The 22,322-nt window shown below is 47.1% G+C and overlaps 1 protein-coding gene across 3 annotated transcripts in view; it reads right to left on the bottom strand.

Moving 5' to 3' along the window:
• The window catches only part of NRP2 (neuropilin 2), an 88,543-nt gene that overhangs the window by 30,317 nt on the left and 35,904 nt on the right, over positions 1–22,322 (bottom strand). For all 3 annotated transcript variants that reach the window (XM_021538879.2, XM_021538880.2, XM_021538881.2), the window contains exons 7-12: positions 21,433–21,588; positions 12,961–13,105; positions 12,312–12,661; positions 11,033–11,177; positions 7,229–7,345; positions 4,542–4,694 (exon numbers count right to left, since the gene is read on the bottom strand). In XM_021538879.2, the coding sequence (XP_021394554.2) occupies positions 4,542–4,694; positions 7,229–7,345; positions 11,033–11,177; positions 12,312–12,661; positions 12,961–13,105; positions 21,433–21,588 (1,066 nt within the window). The remainder of the gene's footprint in view (positions 1–4,541; positions 4,695–7,228; positions 7,346–11,032; positions 11,178–12,311; positions 12,662–12,960; positions 13,106–21,432; positions 21,589–22,322) is intronic.

The following is a 22,322-nucleotide window of genomic DNA, read 5'->3' as shown; positions in this document are numbered from 1 at the left end:
ACCTATTTCTCTCCTGAAAGACAATATGGGCACATGGACAGACAGAGTCTGGCCCTAGCCTGCAGCCAGGGAACTCACAGAGAGCAGCTGACGCTCAGCAAACCTCTTGTGATCAGGGTGCTGCAGTGTCCCAGCTCTGCCATGCTGTGGGCAGCCAGGGCACGAAGGACTTCTAGCATTTGCTGTCCTCACTGTGCAAATGGGAGTCAGGAGAGACACGTACAGCTTTGCTGAGAGGCAATCTGCACCACACATGAGGGGAGTGAAGAGAGACAGAGATGGATATATGGTCTCCTTCCCACAGCGTGCAGCTGCTCACTCATTGCACAGAAATGCTTGACTTTCATACCACCCCACATGTAAAACCTTCCTACTTCAAAGGACACAGGATTGACCCTTGAGGTCAAAATGTGTCCCCAAGGCACAAGCCCTGAGACTCTCATGAGAGTAAGTGCAGAACCACTTCAGTTCAGCCCTGCCCTGTTAACACCATGAAAACCTTTCTGCTGGTTTGGACACAGTAGAATCAAGGCAGCAGTTCTCATGGGTTGCAGGAAAAATATGAAACTCTCCCTTTTAAAGGTCCCATGGGAAAAACACAGGACTGGTAAGGGGTCCCTATCAGCTTAAAAACAGCTTAACATTTGTTTCTCTTAAAAAATAAGCTCTTATGAAACTTCAGAGCACTATAAACACTCTTCTGCTGAAAACTCTTTGAAACAAATAAACCTTTCCCTGCAGTGACCGCAACCCAAATGAGCAGCATTCCTGACCCTCAAAGCCAGCAAAGCTGTGGCCCACAAGAGAAGCTCTCAGTGGGTTTTTGCAGCCCAGCCCAAGAACTGTGTGGTCAGGAGAACTGCAAGGTTAAAAGTGCTTCCTTTTCTGTGCACATGTACAGCTGCCAACATCTGAACAGCACAGGGTTCACAGTGCTGCCAGGGCTCTGACCCTGATGCTGTGTTCACCCGAAGGAGAAGCAATACACGGTAAAGCTGCAGATCCCACAATTCTCTTCTAGAACCACAAGGTATTTACTTAGGCACTGCAAGAAAAGGGAAGGGGGAGAAATTGGCAAAACACGGAGATTCCAGCACTTCAGTACTGGCTTATTAATGTAGCATCACTGAGAGCAATACAATCACATTAACCAGCTAAGGATACAACCCAGGATCTTCAGACCCTTCAGGATCAAGACCCCAGTGAAATTCAAAGATAGTGAAAAGTTGAGGTGCCTAAGTTATTAACCCAGACTTATTTTCAGGTCTTCAGACCTTTATCTTGACACCAATGGCATGCTGCCATTGCGTGCAGCAGGAGGGGGATGAAATCTCATTGAAACCTGAACTTGTTCCTCTGTGAAGCTTGCTAGGTGCAGCTAAGGGGAATCTTTCTACAGATGGGAAGCATCTGAAAGTCCATAGAGGGAAAAATCCTGACAATCTCTTATGGGGCATGGAAAAGGAGCCAATGGTATTTTCTAGGCTTGCAAAGGGCAGGTAGCAGTTGGAACCATGCTGGGCTTCTGCTGAGCTGGGCACTTTGGGTCCATTTTCACCAATGAGGTCCCCAGACGTGTAATGGGAGCCTGCAGGAGAGGACGTGTAGTTAATCCATGGTGTGAAGAGCCCAAGGAACACAGGGCTAAAAAAAGAAATACAGAGCTGCCTGAAAGAGTATCTTGGAAATAAAAATAGTGGAATGAGAGCAGTGGGTGTCTTGTCAGTCTTGAGAAGTTCTCCGTGCCAAAGACAAGGAGGAATTGCATGCAGCACATAAAATGAAATTGGGAGATATCTGAGGAATTCAGGCCTGTCTCTCAGCAGACTTTTCTAATCAAGTGCCTCACAGAGGATATTTCACCATGGTCATTTCCTTTCCTCTCTCTTATGCAGACTGAGCCAGGGCTCCTCCTTTCATTATTATTTTTTCCTTTTTAATTTTAATTTTTGTTTTGCCATTTTCAAAAGAAGTAGAAACACATTCCACATAACTCTTAAAGGCACAGCACACTTTCTTGCTACTGTGGCGCAGCCATGGCCTCTAGCCTGGGCCAGCACCTTTAAATCAGAGTAAATCTGGTTCCAGAAGCCTTGAGTTTTCCTTAACTTTTGCTCTGCCTCTAACCAAGCACAGCTGCTCTCTTTCACCCAACTGCTCACCCCAGGGTGGGGAATTCACAAGCAAAGACCACCCTGAACAACAGCTTTTCATTCCTTGCTCCCTGGAGTCTGAGCGTGAATTTTCTAACCAGAAACAAAGTGCTGGAGGGGGCACGAGGGAAGGGCAGGGGAAGAATAGGGGAGTGTGAACCAAACAATGCTTTGATTCTGTCCCCACCAAGGAGCTGGCATTGCCTCTTTTTCATGTTTCACCAGTTGCCTTTAAAAGCTCCTTGGGGAGGAAAAAAGCAAATAGTTGCTTCTTTTTGTGTCATGTCTTCTTAATTTCTAAGAGCAGGACCAAAGTGAGGCATAGCAGTGATGCCTTTGAACTCCAGCTCTTCTGCAGCCCTGTGCTGTGGGGGAAGGCAGCGGATGCCCACAGATGCCAGGATGGCACATCCTTGCCTGAGCCAGCCAGGAGGCAGATCTGTGGCAGTGCCAATGCTGATCCCTCAGCCTGTGCTGGTGTTTGCTGCTGGCTTCCCCCACTGCTATGGGTAAGTCACCCCAGTCCCCTGGAGCCACCACCTCTTCCTCCTCCCCTGCCCACACAGCCCATGACTTGCAGGGCAGTGCTGGAATTCCTGCCTGCAACCCCCAGTGCTTCAGTGCCTGACTCTGCACAGCACTCCAAGGGAGAGCTCTCCATGCTGGCACAAAAACAGACCACTGAACTCAGTAGGATGACATTCCCCAGCCTCAACAGTGAAACAGTGCAATTCATAACTGATAAAAAGGAGAAAGCGCAGAAGAAGGGTCAAAATCAGGACTGCATGATGCTGTCTGAGGCAGCTCCAGCCTCTCCTGGCTACAACAGGATCTTCTAAGAAACTATGGCCAACTAATTGTAGAAAGACTCACGGGAGAGGAAATGAAATGAAAAATTGAGTCTGAGTTATAAAAATAAGTAATTTTTATCCTACTTGCAGGAGACTTATATTAATTAAACATTATTACAGTGAATGAGATGGGGAGGGTTATTAAGTCTGGGGCTGGCTGTAAGTGTTCTCTCCTGTTGCCTGAGGCTCCTCTGAGCTCCAGATATTAATCTTCTGAAGCACTCAAATGCTGAAGAGATAAACACTTGAAATATGAAAATATTTTTCTCCATAGCAGACACTGCATCCCTATGTCACACCAAAGAAATTTTCAGATGTCCATATGGGTTGCACTTACAGCATTACCGTGTCTCTTAGAAAAAAGCTAAGCACCTTAGGAGCTGAAGAGAGAAATGATGTGTGCATTTGTGTGGGGGTGATTTGTGTGTGGAGATGTAGCAGATTCTCCTCTTCCCATATGTTTCTGGAATACATATTTTCCTCTTTAGCACTGCCTACCAGGTGTTGGCTGCACGGCTTTCCAACTGGCTGGCAGCACTGCCAATCTGGCCAGCGCCTCTGCCAGGTGGCTAACAGGTTCTCCTGAATGTTTGCATTCTGAGACTCAACCTTTCCCAGGGGAGGGTGAGGAGGGCCCATATCATGCCCAGCTCCCTGGGCACGGGACACTCGGGCACTGGGATCAGCAGGCATCAGGGCAGAGCCCAGGACAGGTAAGATCAGCCAGCTCTCCTGCAGGAGCCTTGACGTTCACAAGCAATGACTGAGAGTGAAGCAGTGCTACGGTGACACAGCCTACTGTTATAAGGAAATTGGCAAATGTTCTTCGTGCCAGCCATGCCACAAGTCAATGAGGGATAAGGAAAGCGCACTAGTCCTGGCGTGAGTTCCAAGATGTGAAGCTGAAGAACTTGATCTATACTGCATTGCCAGAGGCAGGCTCCCTTGCAACCCATGCCAGCGCATCTCAGTGAGGTCCTCCATAAATTAGGCTCTGTCACAGTCATGCAAATCTTCTGCTTCCAAAGCACGAAGAGAAAAAGAGCAAAAGTCAACAGCAAGAAGCTGGCATTTCCAGCATTCTTAGGGCTTAGCTCATCCTTCACTTGGAGGAGACTGAAACCCAGCCTCTGCAAGCCCAGAGTGCAGAGTAGCTGAAGACTATAGGCAATCTGAGTAGCATATGGGAAAGGAAGAAATGCATTCTGGAGAAAAAGCACTGGATCCTACAAAGGACATTTGGATCAGGATGTGGAACAAAGCCTGGGCTAGCCTTTACAGTCATATGGGATTCAAAGCCCAGTGTCTGATTCAAGGCTATCTCAAGAGGACAGTTAGTATAATTCAGTGCCAGTGGTCACAGTCCTATAAATAAGCCATGAACTATACAGTAAAGCATCTGAAAGTTTCCATAAAAGAAGTTCAGCTCTGCACAGCCCTCACAACTCATGATAGCTGTGCAATAATCATTCATACTGTTCACATGGAGAAAGCCCCATCAGCTCTCACTTCCCTGCTTTGGTATTAATCATCTTACCAGGCACAGTGTCAGGGCTTAGTTCAGAGTTGCCAGTCCAGGTGCCTATGGGCTGAAAAGACCATGTATAGCCAGTTGCCAAATCGTGTGACCAACCACAAAGGTCTTCAGGAAGATCAAAGTTGCAGTTGAAGTTCGCAGGGAGCTGGAAATCTTACAAAAAGAAATAGAAGGAAAATAAAGTCAGATTGAAAAATGACCTACCCATGAAGGGCTGCTACTAAAAAAGAACCCAAAACTAAAATAGCTGGCAAGCCATCAAAACTGAAGAAAGCATGAAATCTCACTAGCATTGATGCTTTTAACTTATCTCACATTTCCTCAGCCCCAAGGATCAGCCTTAAGTTCTGCATCATCAAAATGTTCACACCATGTCCTCTGGCTAATCCACCAAACTGAGCAAATATAAAAGCAAGAACCAAATGCTTCCAGACTCTAATCAGCACCTTCTCTTCCTCCCCTAGAGTGGTCAATATTAAATGCCTTTTTAAATGTCAGGGAAGAGTCCTTCCTGAGTGCCCCATGCTCAGAAGTTCCTGCCTGGCTCCTAAAGGAGAATCTCAAGTGCTCCAGAAACCCAGCTCCTGAGTGACAGACCCAGCCACTTGCACCAGACGGGAGCTGTCTGTCATCCTGGAGAGCTGTCACTCACTGCTTCCTACCTTCTCATGGAGAATGTGGGGCCACCATGAGCTTGAGCTTTTGGCTTCTGAGTTAAGGAAGCCAGCCTCTATTTCTAGCTCTGCTATGGACTCACCACATGGTCGTTGGGCGAGTTCTTTAACTTTCCATCTTGAAACAGGAGCAGAGTTAATTCCCCTGTGACAACAGCTTTGAAAGCTCTGGAGAGTTTTTCTGCAGGCTGTGGGCAGGCGGGCACATGCCAGGGGCTGCCTGTGGCAGCGAGGCAGCTGCTGGCTCCTTGGGCGAGGGAATCAGTCACATGGAGGCATGGAGGCTGCAGAAATGGGCTGAATCCAAACCAAGCACTCAGCAGACATGCATGTCTGAGCCTAATTATAGGCCAGGATTTTCCTGAGCAAAGAGGAAGTTTTAAATCACAGTGCCCACAAAGTGAGTGATAGCCAGAAGGAGGTGAGTGACTCAAGTGATAGGCATCAGGAGAACTTCACTGCAAGGGGCAGCAGGAGGCTTTTTTTACATGCTCCCACTCCAAAATAAAACAATGTAGATCATGGATCCTTTTATTCCAATCTAATCTCATACCCTGGAGAACAACATTGTTTCTGTTTGGCTGTCATAAATCTGATTGTCCAGAGAAACACACTCATTGTTTTATGGAGTATGAGAATGAAAATTGTTGCTAAATCTGAGGGAAGCTGACAGGGAGGCTGGTTCCACGCTCCACAGCATACTCTGCTTGCTCTCTTGCCCTGGATTGCACCCAGGAATTGTGTTCTTGCAGAGACTGTTACTGGCCTAAGTTTCCTCTCAAGTTCCTTTCCCAAGTGCCTCAATGGTTGCCGGGTTGCACAGGCTTACCACTAAGGCAAAGCAATGAGAATCAGACCCTTTGAGCTACTTCTGCAACTTGCATTTCTAGAACTAAAGTACAGCAGAATCCCCATGAGAGGTAGGAAAAAGCCAATTAATGTTCTTTTAGAAATGTATTTATTTTAAAACCCATTAATTTTTTTATCTGGGACTGAAAGCTGAAGTGACAGAAGTCCTAGGAGCTGTCTCAGAGGATAGTTGAAGTCCTTGTGTACATGCTCCAGTGCTGAGGCCCAGGCTCTGCTGCAGCACCCAGGGGAATGCATTTCCTGAACATTGCACTGTACAGCTAACCTTGCACAGCTCTGTCATCCCTCTCCTCTTCATCTGGACATTTCACAACCTTTAGATGCTCACATTCCCCTTGCAACAAGGAGAAGAGCATGATGTCTGCTTTTACAGATAGGGATTTGAGGCAGAGAAGATTATCCCTCCCCCAGCACTGGCTCTTAACAAGCACAGCATGGAGTCTAAACTAACATTCAGCTTCTTCCATTTTCAGAAGAAGTAGTCAAATGCTACAGTTACCAAACCATTTCATGCACATCTGACAGCCGTCTAAGACAGGGTAGATGAAATCCTGAGTGAAATTAATGTTCTACTCTCTCTATTGCCTGCACAAAGAACCCAGACTGGCCTCCTTAATTTTAAGCTCCTGATATTAGGGAAGATGATCCTTAAGCAGATAAGTGTTCAGGACATTAGTCTTCGATGCATGTTGTGATTTACTTCCACAGTTGTGACTTCTGCAAAAGGAGCTCTACATACCAGGCAGTCTGAATCACCTTCTGAGTATATGATTTCCAGCCAAGAGATGATCTGGAATGGAAATGGCTCCAAACAGGGCACTAAATGAGTTTCTTCAGGTCATGTAAGGAAGCTGTGGGACCAGCTCTTCATCTCTTGTACCCCAGGGACTGAATTAGTTGTTATCTCTTGCTCTTCCATCCTTCCTTGATAGAACTTATCAGATTTTGGTAGATTTGTTTATAGGTTGGTTTTGTTGTGGGTTTTTTTGTTTTTTTTTTTAATCCTGGCCTATCACTAATAATATTACTGTAAGCTTTCCAGGAATCAGCCCCATGTATTGGCGCTAATAGGAAGATAAGAGTATTTTCCTAGCTTTTAACCCATCAGTTACTGAGATAAAGATGTGCTGCTCTGATACATACCGTCCTCTTCTCCACAGCTGTCACCACAGTCGGTTGCTTCTGCATCAGTTGGGTAGGGAGTGGTGGTCTCTTCGCTCTTCAAAGTGGGCACCAGTGTCTCTGCAGTGGGCCTGACATCTGAAAAAAAATGGAGTAGAGAAGTTGTTTGCAAAAGACAGAAAAAGAAGGCCAGGTAGTCGAAACAAGGCAAAAATAATTTTCTTCATGTTCTTATAATGGCAGGAAGAGATAGAACAAGTATGCCATGAGATTTCCACATGCTACAAATGTCAGCATGGTTTGAACTTCAAGTGAACTGTCTTTCCATATGGGAGTTCTATGGATTTGGAATTCCCACTGAACAAACCTCTTTTCTAGACATACACACTACTTTTTCTCTTAATTTTTTAATCTACAATCTACACGGGTGTTGGAAATCCACTTAGCTGTCATTACTGGATAAGTGAGATCACAGGCAGAACATCTTTTTCTTTCATAAAGGCATATGACACGTTGAAAAAACACACACAACATTCCCACCAGTTGTGCCAATTTATAAAACAAGTCACTCAAACCCACAAATGATGTAACCGCAAACGGACCCAGAGGATCCCCTAGTGAGCTCTGGCTCACTGCAGAAAGCATCTGGTTTCACACTCCAGGCTCCTGACTACACTTTCAAAGGGTCTCTGTCCAATTTCCCTTTCTCTAACGTGGCCCATGTGTAACAACCTCCAAGCAGGTGTCAGGGGAAATTTAAGCAAGAAAGGGAAGGATATTAAGATCAACAGTAAATGACATTAGGTTCCAGCAAACTCTCCTTTTATGGGTGCATTAAGTGGAGTACAGCAGGACTTGATTCTTTCCACTTTTAGAAAGAGGCAGCTTTGCTCAGTTATGTGTGATTGCATTTCTTTGTCGGCACCCTTCAGGATATCATTTAATAAAGCCAGAAGCAGGAGGAAATGGCTAAATACATTGAATATTTTCCATAGGTTTCTTTATGCCCTTTTATTTTCCTGTTATTAAACATGTTGTACATAAACTCTCTGGGTTTTCTTTTTACTTTTTTCCCCCCCACAATGGCTGTCTTTTGTTCAGAATAAATTAGAGAAATAGCCTCAAATTCTTTTAATTTGTAAGTTCAAATTTGTTACAACCCCATAAAACTCCAAATGCAACCAAGAAGCAAATTGCAAGCAGCCAGGCACAGAAAAATTTCATAAAAAATAAATAAAAAAAAAGCAGCAGGTGAAAGCAACATATTAAAAGCTGGGACTTATTTAGAGCTGGTACATTTTTTTAGGTTGTTGTTCCTGTATATCAAGATTTATAACTGAAATGTGACAATGTGGAAGGACCTTGAAAGCAAGTCCCATATGGGACACAGATGCAGAGCGGATGTAAATCAACACTGTTGCACTGCCCTGGACAAGCCGCAGAAATGTATATTGAAAAATCAGTTACCATGGTAGAGCCGCAACACGATGGTTACAAGAGATAATGAAAATAACAGGCAGGATAGCATCATGTGTGAAATGGAAAGTGAAAAAGAGAGGCATTGCTTGGTTGCTTTCTCACTCCTCCCTGGCCCTGCAAGTGTCTGTTCAACTGGTGGTAACTGCTAATCAAAATGCAAAGTCGCTGAGCAATTGAAACCAGATGTTTGGAACTTCAAAGGACAGAAACCCAGCTGCTAGTGAACATTCATCATTCTCCACTCTTCAGAGGAAAAATTTTGGCAGGTCTTTGAAAGAAGCCAATTGCTGACTGCCTACTTCCCAGTTTTTGAGTTAGTTGCCAGTTTGTGAACCCAGTTGCGGCTGTTACCTGTTTAACTCAGTAATTAAGATGCTTGCTGCTGATAAGAAATAGAAACACCTGGGCAGGATGAACATAGGCTTAGACCCTCTCTTGAAAATATTTTTAATCATCTTGTTTTAATCCATTTCTTAATCTTGTTCCCAAGCAAGTGCAATTGTTTGGGTTTTTGCAGCCACTTTTGTAACACGCCTGGGTCTTCCAGGCAAAGGAGGGCCCTTTCTGGGATTGTCAAGGCCTGCTGCATGTAGCCAGCCTGGATTACGCATGCAGATAATGCCATGGGCTATCTCTGCTCCCCAGGTTGCATCAGGGATATAAATGCTTTTTATAACATGGTGAATCCACAAGATTACAAGCCCTGCTCTGATTAGGTGCTGAATGCCTGTAGATTAATAAAGCTACGGATATTTATGACCTGGCAGTTGAGTTTTAAACATTACAATGTGCAAATTATTACCCAGGCTGGGAAATGACCATAAAGAACCTTGCCTGGAAAAAACATGTGCTGTTGCTACTGATACTGAAAAAAAAGAGCATGGACACACATGTAAAAGAAAATTTGGGCCAAAAATAGCACAAGAAGCTAAACGACAAACCCCTCATTCTCTAAGCTGGAGGAGTGCAGTGGAAGGGCTGGCATGCACATGGCTGGAGGTCCTGTGTGACTGCCTCCCTTTATGGCAGTGATGCAGTGCTGTGATGCACCATGCAGCAGCGGTCTGCAGAGATCTGGCAGCTGGAGACTGCTGGGAGCTGCAGGAAGCAGCAATGTGGGAGCTGCCTGACCGCTTCTGCACAAAGCCCTCAGCTCCTGCTTCTTGCACCTGCTTCTCCCACAACATCCTAAGATGTCGTAAAATTTAAATTAAGATCTAATGCGATTTAAAGTTTAGATAATTTACAATGGATTGCCAGTCCAGGGGGATACTTACCATTGACTTCAAAGGTGAAAATTTATCATTATTAATAGTGTGTACATGTGTTGTGTGATCTGCTGTTAAGTGTTTGCAATGCATCTTGCAGCACATCACAGGAGGAAATGCTTGTAAAGACTGCACAAGAGGGTAAAAAAAGCTCTGTGTCTTTCAAGCTTCTTAGAATGGGAATTCTTACAAGAAAATGCCTTCTACAGATGTGTTTATAAAATGGAAATCATACCTCTTTATCACTGACATCTGGATTCCAGATTCATATGTAAGCACATTATTAAAAAATAAAAGATTAAAAGAGAGGATAACTAGCCGCTGGCACTACAAAGTGAACATCAGACCCAATGACCCTTTGGGTGCATTTTTTGCTTTTGGGGATGAAACTGTGGAGAAATCAATCACTACTGAACCTCAGAGGGTCAGAGGTACAACCTCTACCGATCCCAGTAAGTGTGTGAAGTCAGTTTTCATCTCTGTATTAAAAATGGTGGTTGAAAGGCATACCATGTGTGAAAAACAGGTGGGTAAAAGTGAACAAGTTTCTTGGGTCTTGGGGATGTTTGTAGAGATGTCACAGAGTTAACTTCCCAACCTTGTGTGCAAAAAGGTTTCCACATTGGTTTCAGTGAGAGAGGGACTGTTGTTTTTACAGCAAAGCCTTGTTGTGGCAGCTCAGGATATGAAGTATTGGTCACTGCAACTCTGCTTCTCCTTCCACTTTTTGTCTTATCATTTGGACTAAAAAGCCCAAATGTCCTCTAACATAAGAGACTGTGAAAGACAGCACAATGTTCAGGTAAAAGAGCTGAAAGGAGTGTGAAGTGAGTTGAGGACAAATTCTACATGGGGCTCCATGTGAAAGCTTAGAGTCCAAACATTGCTGCTACATCCTGCATCGAGGCCAGTTCTTTTCAAGGTGGAAATAAAAAGGTGGGGCCAAGCCACCACACAGGTGCTGCCTTCACGGCTGCAGTATCCCTGCCACAGCATGGAAACAACCTGAAGTTTGCACCTTGCTGGTTTAGTGCCTGGCCCCAGAGCAGCCAGTGGGCAGAGGTGTAGGGGCTCCTACCTGTCCAGTCACAGCCCAGCACCTCCAGGCGCATTCCTATTCCCGCCGGGGACCACCGCTCTGGGTGCACTCGGACGTACTGGGCAGGAACAGGGTCAAACCTCCGGACTTCAGGGATGTCGTAGTGGATGTTGCCTTCAAAAAGCTACAGAGAGAGAGAGAGAAAAGGCAAGAGATGTGTGCATTGTGAACATTTCACGTGCTCTCAACCAGACTTGATGTTTTGGGTCTGGCAGAATGTAGCCACAGTCTGAAGTATCTTAGCTGCCTGACTCCAAGCCATTGAGCCCAGCTGCGCAGAAACTGGGCTGTTCCTTCTCTGTTTCAAGAGGACCAGCCACGCTATTTCTAAGAAACTTGCACAATCTCTCCTGGCCTCTGCTCAGAATCCAGGGATTAGATTCTGATCCAAGCCATGCAGGGGAAGCCTAGGGAATATCCACTAAATTCATGTATAAATGAGATCAGATTTGTCCTTTGGTAAATAAAGAAGCTGCTGCATGTTCTAGGATGGTGTAAATGGTTGGTTTTCGTCACAGTCCAAGTACTGCTGTTTTTCAGTTTACATGAACAAACTAAAACCTGTGGGGAATAAACAGAGGGCTATAGATAGCATCAGCCCTCATTTGAAGGATCAGGAAAAATTAAAACTTACCCAAATTTTAGGCAGAGGAGTATGCATAAAAACAGAACAGGCAGTAGCAGAGAATTTATTTATTCCTCAAGCCCCCTGCCACTCCCATAGCACTAAGCAGAGGGATTATGGGGAACTCCAATGATAAAGAAAAAATATGGGGAATTTCAGGGTCACACCAGTGTTGCAAAGGGACTTCAGATATAGAAAATTTCCCAAAGAGAAGATGTGATTCATCTTCCTCTTTCAGAGGTGCACATCACAACAGCCATGACTTTCCCCTTAAAATATGTAATTAGTTTGTGTAAAACATAACTGTTTTACACAAAACATAATAAAACACATCATCTTTTGGACTCTGACCTGCGGGAGCTGGGAGAAGCAGCAGATGACATCCACATCCCCATGCCTGTTCCACAACAGAAAATGAAAAGAAATTGCCATCCCTGGGGAAAGGTGGAACTTATGGCCTCTAGTACAGATTTGGAGCAGCACCAAGGGACACAACCTGGGATTTTATGGTGACAACCCCAAGCTCCCAAAGTCTCTGTGGGAGTGCTCAGCAGGCTTCCCAAGACCCCATGAGGCAGACTGAAGCCGGTCAGAAAAATATCCTGTTTTGCAGCTGCTCCAGGCAGTGCTTACCTTGGCTTGCATTGTTTTGGGGTCCTGGATGAAGTCCCAGTCCTTTCCATTCATGCTGTAGGCCACCTTAAACTTCTTCACAAAGGAACGGGACTCAGTGGTGGTCACACTGTCCCCTCCACGAGCACCCTGAATAATGATGCCTCTGATGTTCTTCGGGATGCCAAGGTCCACCTGCAGCCACTCCTCCCCAGGCTGGGCTTGGGGCACACGGGGAAACCAGCCTGAGCGGCTGCTCACCAGGCGGGCCATGCTGGGAGACCAGTCATAGCCTCTGATGGAGGAGGCAGAGATCTGTGAGTCGGGAATGAGGCCAGAAAGCATTCCCAGCAAGTTGGAGCAGGGTGAATCTGCAGGGAAGGAAAGGCCATGAACAGTCAGGGTAACTGAAGGGAAGTGCTCACAGTTCTCCTCACGGCATTAAGCTCTGGACACTGAACCAACACCAGCACTGGGCATTTCCCCCTCCCTCCAGGAGTGGAATCCTGTCCCTCCAAGTGCATCCCTTGCGATGGATGTCTCCATGCTAGTCACAGTGTGACTGTTCCCACCGCAAGTAGCCATGAAGTGGCAAGGGACAGCACCCCAGGAGAGGCTGCCGGAGGGACAGAGAGGAGCACTGAAGCCAAGGCGAGGAGAGGACGCTCACCAGTGATGCGGCAGCCATACAGCTCCAGCCGCAGGGCGATGCCGTTGTGCCAGGTCTGGGGACGGATGCGCACGAAGCGTGTGAGCACTGGGCTGTGGATCTTGTTGAGAACCACCTCTGTGGCATCCTCATTGGCCTGAAATGTCTGCAAGGGAAGGGAGGCACAAATGCACATTTGCACACACTGTTACATCCTCGCCAGATAAGCAGTCAAAATAATCTCAGCAGGGAAAACTGAGGAAAGGCTTTCTGGTCAGGGCCAACCTCCAGCCAGGGCAAGCACCAGAGGCCAGCAGGGACATGTGAGCCCCTCACATGTCACAGGACAGCATGGTGGATGGACTCTCCTACCAGGCAGGAGGGCCAGGAGCCTTCTGCCTGACTGCCTCTCACAGCACTTCGAGGCACATCAGACTATCAGGCCTCGGCTGCCTCAAGCCTGCCCCCAGACCTAGATCTGCTACAGCACAAACGACAAGGTGCCCCAAACAGGCTGACATCCTGATGCACCCTTACACCGAGCTCCAGCTGGAAACATCACGTGCAAGCAGTGATGTGAGCAGGAAGGATGCACCTCTGCCTGGGCTGACAAGCTGCTGCCTCAGCCAGCCCCTTGCCTTTGCCTCTCCCATGCACATGCAGCCTGCCACATGGAGACAGCTTTTCGGGAGTTTATGATCCCACATGGTATGAAAAGGCCGCTGCCTTACCAGATGGCCATAATCAATAACTACCAGATGGATGTTAGATCCACCTCTTCTGCCCATTTTTTTAACAGGCCAGACAAGGACTGGATACATGTGTTTCTATTTTAGGCTGCAAAGCTATAGTGGGAAAGAAAAGGGAAGGAAAGAGGAAACACCCAAGGGGAGGATAATTTTCAACCCTTTCTCTGCCCCAGCATAAAGCACTAGAGATCACTGACCAAGGCTGCAGGCATTGCCTGCTTTCACTCCAGGCACTTCAGGACAGGGTTAGACTATCCTCCCATCTCATCTAGGAACCACATCTACACCGAGATGCTGGCTGGGTTCTTCTGCAAGCTCTCACCACGTATATGTGTACTGACCACAAGAGTTCCCAGTAAGTTTATCTCAGGAAAGCAGAAGAGTGTATTCTCTGGCACCAGTCTGCTGTGGGAGGCAAGAGTCAAACAACTGAGGACAGAAGAAGGGGTGAGGCGGTATCCTGGCCCTTTGCCTTGAATAGCAGCTAAGGAAGCATTCTGTGAGACTCCTGTGGCTCTAGGCTTGCAGATGGCACATGTTACTTCTCTTCTCCCAGGATCCAGCACGGCAGGGTGTGCAGAGGGTGTTTACAGGGCTGTTCACAGCACCCCTGCTAGCTCTGGGCTGCCCCGGCACATCACTATCCACTCCTTCAGGGCAGGGAGCAGCCACCCCACAGAGGGAATCAGTTGCAAATCTGGCTGGTAATTGGGATGAGGGGTTGATGTGAACTTGAGCAGAAATGCTAATCTAGAGAATATATATCATGCTGCTACCATTTAGCAACACAGCATGGTTTATGTGTTTTTAATATCCTATTTTATCCTGTCTGACCTCACTTCCCATCTTTTTCCTTGCTCAGCAGACACCACATACCCCTTTTTTCCAGCAGGAGGGCTATAAGAAGAGTGGTTACTGTGAAACACTCTCCAGGCATATCTGTGTGTGTGCATGTGTCTTGTAAACCTGCGGGCACAGACACACACACAAACAATTTAAAAGGATATATTTCCACACCACAGCAGAGCCTTCAGCTTTCCGCCAACACAGAAGCTGACACACAACACCTTACCTCTGAACCTAACACCGGAGGACAGGAAATGTTTATCTGAGCCAGTGCAACTATTTTAGCACAAGGAGCAGCATGTCAGGTCAGACCAAAGGTCCCTCTGTCCCAGAGGATGGCTCCTAATGGGGGCCTCAGCAGATGTCCAAGGGCAGCAAGTCCGGTCTTCTCCTGGCAATCTCTATTTGCTTCCCACCATCAGCACTGTGAAGACTCCATGAGCCAAAGGTTGCATATGGACCAGCATTTTCAACAGTCACTGATGAGGTTCGCTGCTCTTTTTGATTTACCATATTTCAAGTTTTGTTCTTTTTTAGCTCAATTCGCACATACGAGCATCAGGGGCCAGAATCCAAATTTACATCAGCATAATTTGTTGCTGACTTCTGCATAGTCAAGCTTGACAGAAAGCAGAAGCAGGACTGAGCCCAAAAACTTTATCACTACTATAAGCTATAAGCATCGCTGAAAACATCTCTTAGACAACCTTGGTCCCAGCTACTTGCTTCCAAGAAGAGAAATTTCAATTCTGCTTTAGATTAAGAATCAGCAACTAACTCAGGCTAGCTCACATTCAACAAGCTATGAACTCTGAATCTGGGCCATGACACTCCAGACTGCCAGCTTGTGAGGGCAGAATAGGCACCTGACTTCCAGCTCTGCCATCAGCTGCACTGGTAGGATCTGTTCCATTGAACCTCGCACCCTGTTCAACAGAGAGGGGCCACTTTCAGAGGGCATGTGCTTGGTGCTGTTAGAGACCTGAGGTATTCCCACATGCCTGCTCTTTCAGCCTCCTTCCCAAGTGGAAATGCATTGTGAGCCTGCAGATGCTGATGCTGCTGACCAGGGTCTGACCCTGACCGTCTGGTTTCCCTGTACTGAAAATGCTGACCCCAGAGCCCCAGCACACTGTGGAAAGAGGCCCATTGACTTCAACGGGCTCTAGATCCTGCCTCAAATTAGCACTCAATGCATAGGAAGAACTAGGAAGAAAATGTGTGAAATTGGGAGTGCCAAGAAAGCAAAGATTTCTTCCCTCTCTACCAAAATAGAACATTGCTATTCCTCCCGTCCTATCTGCTTCCCATCCCACTCAGCACATATTTTGAGCCAAGTCTTCGAATGGTGTAAATCAACATATCACCATCGAAGTATAAGAAGTCACAGTAATTTACACCAGCAGAAAAAAAAAAATACCTGGCTGTGATCTAGGGAGATAGATAGATAAATAGATATACACTCAGTAGAGAGCATACATGCGTATGCACATGAACACACACTGAAGGGTGGTGGAGCCAAAAGACAAATGGAAAAACCATTAACAAATTAAAAGCACCTTCCAAGAAACAGTCAGGGGAACTCGCTTTCACTGCTGCCCATCATCAAAGAGCTGCCCATCTTCTCCTCATACACTGTATGTTTACTTCTGTTTTAGTCCAGACAGCAGGTCTGCATGTGAAATTATATTGATAATCAATGAGAGCTGACCTTCTTAATTAATTTGCTGCAGAAAGCAAATGGTAAGGGAAAGACTGTAAAAGTAGGGGATATGATGTCTAGGCTAGAGGAGGACTGCAAAATATTTCCATGTGCATACACATGCAAACTCCACACCAGCATTTACAAGTTGCATTTTTGACATGTTGGAACCATCATAGGGTGATGGGGGGAACTGCTGAAGCTGCATTAGTTCCAGTGGATATGGGAATTATGCCATTGGCAGTTTGGAGTGAAGGAGATGAAGGACAGGGAGACAAAAAAGTGCCATGAAGTTGAAGAGGCAGCAAATCAGGGAGGAGGTAAGAGGTAACCTCTCTCCTGCTTTATTTATTATTCTGCTTGGCCACTATGCAATTTCTTTGGGTGCTGAAGAAAGTGACTGAGGGAGGAAGAGGAGACAGCCAAGGACGGCAGCAGCCCTGCCTTCATCATGTATGTGTCTCTTTGGACCCACTAGATTTACTGCAGGATTATGTTACTCCTGTGGAGACAGAGCCCTGGAACAGAGCATGCTAACAGGATTAGGGCTTCAGGATTTAGACAGAGAAGCATGAAGGAGAAAAGTAGGGGAGATTATTTCCCTTGTCAGATAGGGAAGGCATAAAATGGGGCATGTTTGATGGTGGGAGGATTCTGGCTCAAGTGGAGGGTGGATAGTTCTGGATTTATTAAATCCAGGAACAAGGAGTTAAAAGAAAAATGATACTTGGCAACACTTAACAGAGCACTGTGTCTGGGCAAGACACAGTGTGCTGGGCTGGGCTTGCCAGCTCTGTGTCTTTGAGAGGCTCCACTCCGATTTGGGAGTCACCAGGGACGCGAGGAGTGGTACTGTGCTAGCCTGCAAAGGAGATATCAGGCCCAGAAATACAAAGCTGCAGCCTTGCTAGGAAAGCCAGGGCTGTAATTCTCCCCAGGTACTGCACCAAGGGTGAATGCACAAGTCTGCCTTTGGCAAAGCCTGATGTCTTTGTCCTGCCTGCAAAAGCAGCAGAAGTAGGCTGGGACCTGGATGTTTCGGGGCAAATCCTCTGCACCATGATGTCTCTGCACAGAAACATTTGTGGCCCTCTGGCCCCTTGCACCAGCTTTTCCTGAGTTTTCCAGATAAAAAAGCCACAGGACTGAAAGCTTTTCTCTCCTTCCTCAAGTGAATAAATACAGGAGACCTGATTAAGAACTGAAAAGACAGAGGAACGCTCCTAAGAGAAGGTACAAGGGTCTCCAAAGAGTCATCCTGAATATTCATTGCCAGCACCAAAACCCTCTGGTGTTCCCAGCTCCAATGTACAGCTGAGGTATTGCTCCTTGCAGCAATTCAATCTTTGTGCAGCTACCACTTGAAATGCCACTCAGGAAAGTTAACTAACAACAAGCACAAAACCATCAAAATGAGTAAGAAATGAAAAATGCACATCAGCTGGATCTTGCTGCCATTTCTTTTCCATTGACTTCTATAGATTCTGAAAGCAAATGTTTCTGAAAACACAGAGCAATGGAGGCAGAGAACAGCACTCATCATGGCCCAAACATACTCCTGAAAATCCTGAAATCCATCCCATCCCCAGTCCCTTGCCACACTAGATGATTCCTGTGAGCTCATCTACACAATTACTAAGGTGGAGTGGCTCACACCACATGGGAGCTGGAACCCGAGATGCTACAAAGAAGGAAGCCGATCAGAATGGACGAGAACTTGGTTTTCTGATAAAATCCTTATAGCTGAGCCTGTCCAAAGAAAAATAAAAGGTCAAATCCTGTCAGGTGAAGAAAATGACCAAAAACAAAAGGTCAAATCCTGCCAGGTGCTCTTTTCCTTCCTTGGGTTCAAGAAGAGTTGTTGTTTTCTAAAGACATTTGCAAACCATTAGATAAGATCTCACACAAACACCAGGCTGATGCCTGGAAGATAACCTCAAACTTCAGAGGCCATATGCTTGGCCCCAGGTCACAGGAGGTGGACATAACAGGGAGGGCAAGAGCCATACCAGCTTTTCTGCAGCAGGGTTGGTTTGGCCCTGTCCCCTGGTAGGGGCACGCTGGTGAGGATGGCAGTGGTGGTGGCCACTCTTCTCCCTGTCTCCCCTCTCAGGGACACACAGGAAGACAGTGTGGATTGCTGGGTTAGCCTCCCACCCTGGCCCCATGCCTGAGGGAAAGGCAGAGCACCACCCCATGGACAGGGAGATGTCTGGGCCAGGCTTTGTGGGGAGTGGGCTGCAGGAAGGAGGAAAACCTAGCAGGAATGGGGTGGGAAGGGGAGGAAGTGAGTGTGGAGCTCCACTCCTGCCGGCTGCCCTCCCACTCCCTCCCCATCCCAGAAACATAGCACAGCACGGAAACAGCCCAGCCAGCCCTGTCTGCTGTGAGCACATATTAATCACATTTTCCGCTGCTCCATCCTGCCTTTCCCGTTTCCCTTGCTGCTGAGTGCCAGCAGCTGGGGACTCAAAGGTGAGCCATCACATTTGGCAGGGAAACACCCTGGCCCCACTGTCATCTGAAACACCGGAGGGAGGGGAAGCAGGGGGCAAAAGAGAGGTGGTGAGAGCTTCCCATCCTCTGCAGGGAGCATCATCCCCTCCCGACACCTCCTGCACTCACTGGTTTTCTCTTGCATTAGCTCCCTGATGAAGATGTTAATGTTAGCTGACCCACCTATACATGGCAGAGCATTGCTTTTGGCCCACAGAGCTGGCAGAAATTCCCAGCAGTGTTTGGTACACCCCATATGCCTGCGTGTGCATGTGCATATAAATGTGTGTATGTGCAGATATACATATGTGCATATATGTATGTGTCTATATATATATGTATCTATCTGCATGTATATAGAGTCCCTGCCTGTCCACACATTCCCCTCCCTCCCTGCTCCTCATGGCACCAAATCAAGTTGCGGCAGACTTGACGAATCTCTTTGGCATGGTTTGCTCCAGCGCTGCAGCCCGGGCTGCGCCGAGCTCCGCACTGATGCAGGGAGGAGCTGCCCTGCACAGGCATTTGGGAGCTTGCTTAGCACAGGAACAGTGGGATTAATGCGGGCACGGATTGGGGGACCAGCGCCCCCGGCAGCAGGTCTATGAGCCAGTGGCCTTGCCCTGGCCCAGAGTAGCTCAGCAGCTGGCAGCCAGTTGTTTGGCGGGGCAGGAAAGCAGTCACCCGGATGCAAGGGGTAGGCAAGCCACCAAAAAGCAATTGCTTCTCCTCCAGCCTTGGGAGCTGTCTGCTAAATTAAGGCCAGAATGTGGGAATGAATTGATACTGGAATAGAGGAGTAAAAAAGATGAGGTTTGAGTTTTTTTCCACTTTTTTAATGAAAAGAGAAAACAGAGTAGGAAAAAGCTGACAGAAATCAAGGGCCAAGTCCTGAAATGGTGCCAATTCAGGTGGTTGTAGGATTGTTTTGGATTGACACCAGGCAGGCTTTATTTAGGGTCTTTTAGCAATGTAAATTGGCTTAGCAGCACTGAAACCCGTCATGCTGTCCTACTCCACCCTGGCTGAGGATACGGTGTCCAACGCCCAGCCCTGCAAAGATGGGATATTTATTCTCCTGTGCAACTAAAACCACCCTCCAGGCCAGATTCCTGCTTCAGTTAAGACTTGAAAAGGTAAATTTATTGCCACTAGTTATTTGAAACACTGAGCTGTGCATATAGCTCATCTCTCTGTCCAGCATGATGAGTATATCCTGCCTGACTCAGCTTACAGAAAAGGTCCCAATGAGACCTCAAAGTCACCTCGGTTCACAGAAAGATCTGCTGTGATCAGTGGGTCCTGGGAGGGCACACAGGCTCCACACCACTGCATGGGCACTGTGTTAGGACTATACATGAGCTCTGCCATGAGTTACTGTCCTGGAGCCAGCCCACCTGAGATCTGGGGGAGCCCAGCTGAGGACTCCCCTGTGTGGTGCTGGGCTGCCCTGTGCCTCCATTTCTCTACTTCTAAAATAGGACTAACACTCCCTCACTGGCACACAAGGAGCTTAAATATTCCAAATATTGCAGGTATGGGACCCTGATAGGTACCTCTGCACAGAGAGGACTCATTCTGGGAAGCAGAGGGAATTTGAACCTAAGACACACTTGTGGGGAAGGGGAAATCACACAGCCCGGAAGGGAAGGAAATGTCTGGATGAATCCTGGGCAGGCAGGCTACTGCATTTCACACCAGCAGCGCCCGTGCCAGCACAGAAGAGGGACAGCTAATTTAATAGAAGTGCTGAGCAATCAAAAATTACTGAGACATGTATGGGGGGAGGTGTGTGGGACCCAGCCAGAATTCACACAGACACACTATGGCACATCAGCGGGGAGGATCTGAACACAGCAGCAGTGCTTGTGGGTGCCACAGAAGAGCAGGGAAGCACTTTCTTGAGGCACGCTTAACCAGGGAATAACCCCATGACTGACCAAAGCAATAGACAGAAAAACCAGCCCGGCACCATGGCTACCTTAACCCTCCACCCCATACACTTCCCATGCAGACCACTCCAAGTTTATCCTTCCTGGCCACACCCCAGCATCCATACAGTGTGAAAGAGATGGACGCCCATATTTACCCTCCCTCCTCCTTGCTCCCACCTCTGTGGGTGTCCAAGAAACACAGCAGGAGCATGCACAGCTCCCAGGGCTCAATGCACCCTTGCTGACCATGCCTGCTTAGTGCAGATCTCACAGCTCTGGCAGCTTGAATTGTTTCTCATTATTTATTGCTCATTTTGTTCTCTGGGGATGGTGCAATTGCCTCTTAGGATTTGTGCCCTTTCATTTCCAGGCCTCAGTAACTCCTGAACTACAGTTTCATGTGGTTTTGTGATTGTTAACCCAGCATGCAGACGGGTCTACGACCACAAAAGCTCAATGAATCTTATACGGCAAAACACAGGCTGTGAAAACATTTTCTCCTTCATTTGCAGTCAAAGAACATACTCTCACCACCACGAAAGATGCAGCAGCAGCCAGGTTTTCCAAGGAATAGTGTTTCCTCATTGCTGTGCAGAGGAGAAAGGACTATTTCTGCTCAGAGTATCATCATTCTTTTAGCTGTCATCAGAAAAAGGGTCCCTCATGGATTAAACCCCCTGGGCCTGCAAAATCTCTCCGTTCTCCTCCCTCTTGCTTGCTGCAAGGCTCACCATGGTGCAGGCAGAAGAGACAGAAAGGACATTACCTTGTGGTTTTTCCCGTGCCGGTACATCATCCAGTCCTCCCCATTGGTGCTGATCTCCAGCTTGTAGGTTCGGACATAGTAGCCCTTCTGGGTTTCTCTTGAGATGGCACCCTGTGTGGCAATGGCTGTGAGCACAGTCAGGAAGTGGAGGTCCACCTTGCCAGAGCAAAAAGGGACAAGAAAGAAAGTGGTGACCACTTGAGAGTCTATAATGTGGCAAATTAGTTCCTCTCTCTTTCTCTGAATAATTAAAAGGTTCAAATTCAGCTTGTCTCACTTTATCTATGGGTGCACAGTTTAACAGCCACAACCCTTTCCCAGGCTGACTTCAGCAGGATAGGATCCTGGGACAAGAGTAGCTAAGGATCTTGATGTCTGTTTATATGGGACCATCACAAAGCCTTCTTCCTGCCTCAGACCAAGCAATAAGATCTGCACAGAAGTGCATGTCCTTTAAAGCAGGACAGAGACTGACTTTTTCCATGTAAAATAAAAGCATAATATCCAATTAGTAAGTGCTGCAGCTCTTCGTTTTGCCTTGCTGGTTTTTTTCCTGTGTTTTACAACACAGGTTGAGAAAGGTCAGCAGAGCTGGCTTAGTAGCCCTGCCATGAATGAAGAATGAGACGTCTGCTAGAGGCAATGACATTCACCACCTCCTGCTCGTAGTGCCCTTTAGCAAGCAGCGTCTCCCAGCGATGTGACACAGCCAGAAGCTGTGTGTGGACACACTGTGGCTCTAACCAGCTCCCAGGGAAAGCCTTTGCTCTGTCAGCCCCCCGCCTGACATCAGCCCGCTCACGCTCCCTGCATCACTGATGAGATAAATATTATTCTAGTTGTTTTTCTATGCACCCCCTGGGGACTTTGGTCGTCAGGCCAGTGGCAGA

Source organism: Lonchura striata, chromosome 8 (genome assembly GCF_046129695.1).
Source record: "Lonchura striata isolate bLonStr1 chromosome 8, bLonStr1.mat, whole genome shotgun sequence".
NCBI classification, from domain to species: Eukaryota; Metazoa; Chordata; class Aves; order Passeriformes; family Estrildidae; genus Lonchura; species Lonchura striata.
The sequence above is the reverse complement of the archived record's forward strand: the minus strand, read 5'-3'. Positions and strand labels throughout refer to the sequence as shown.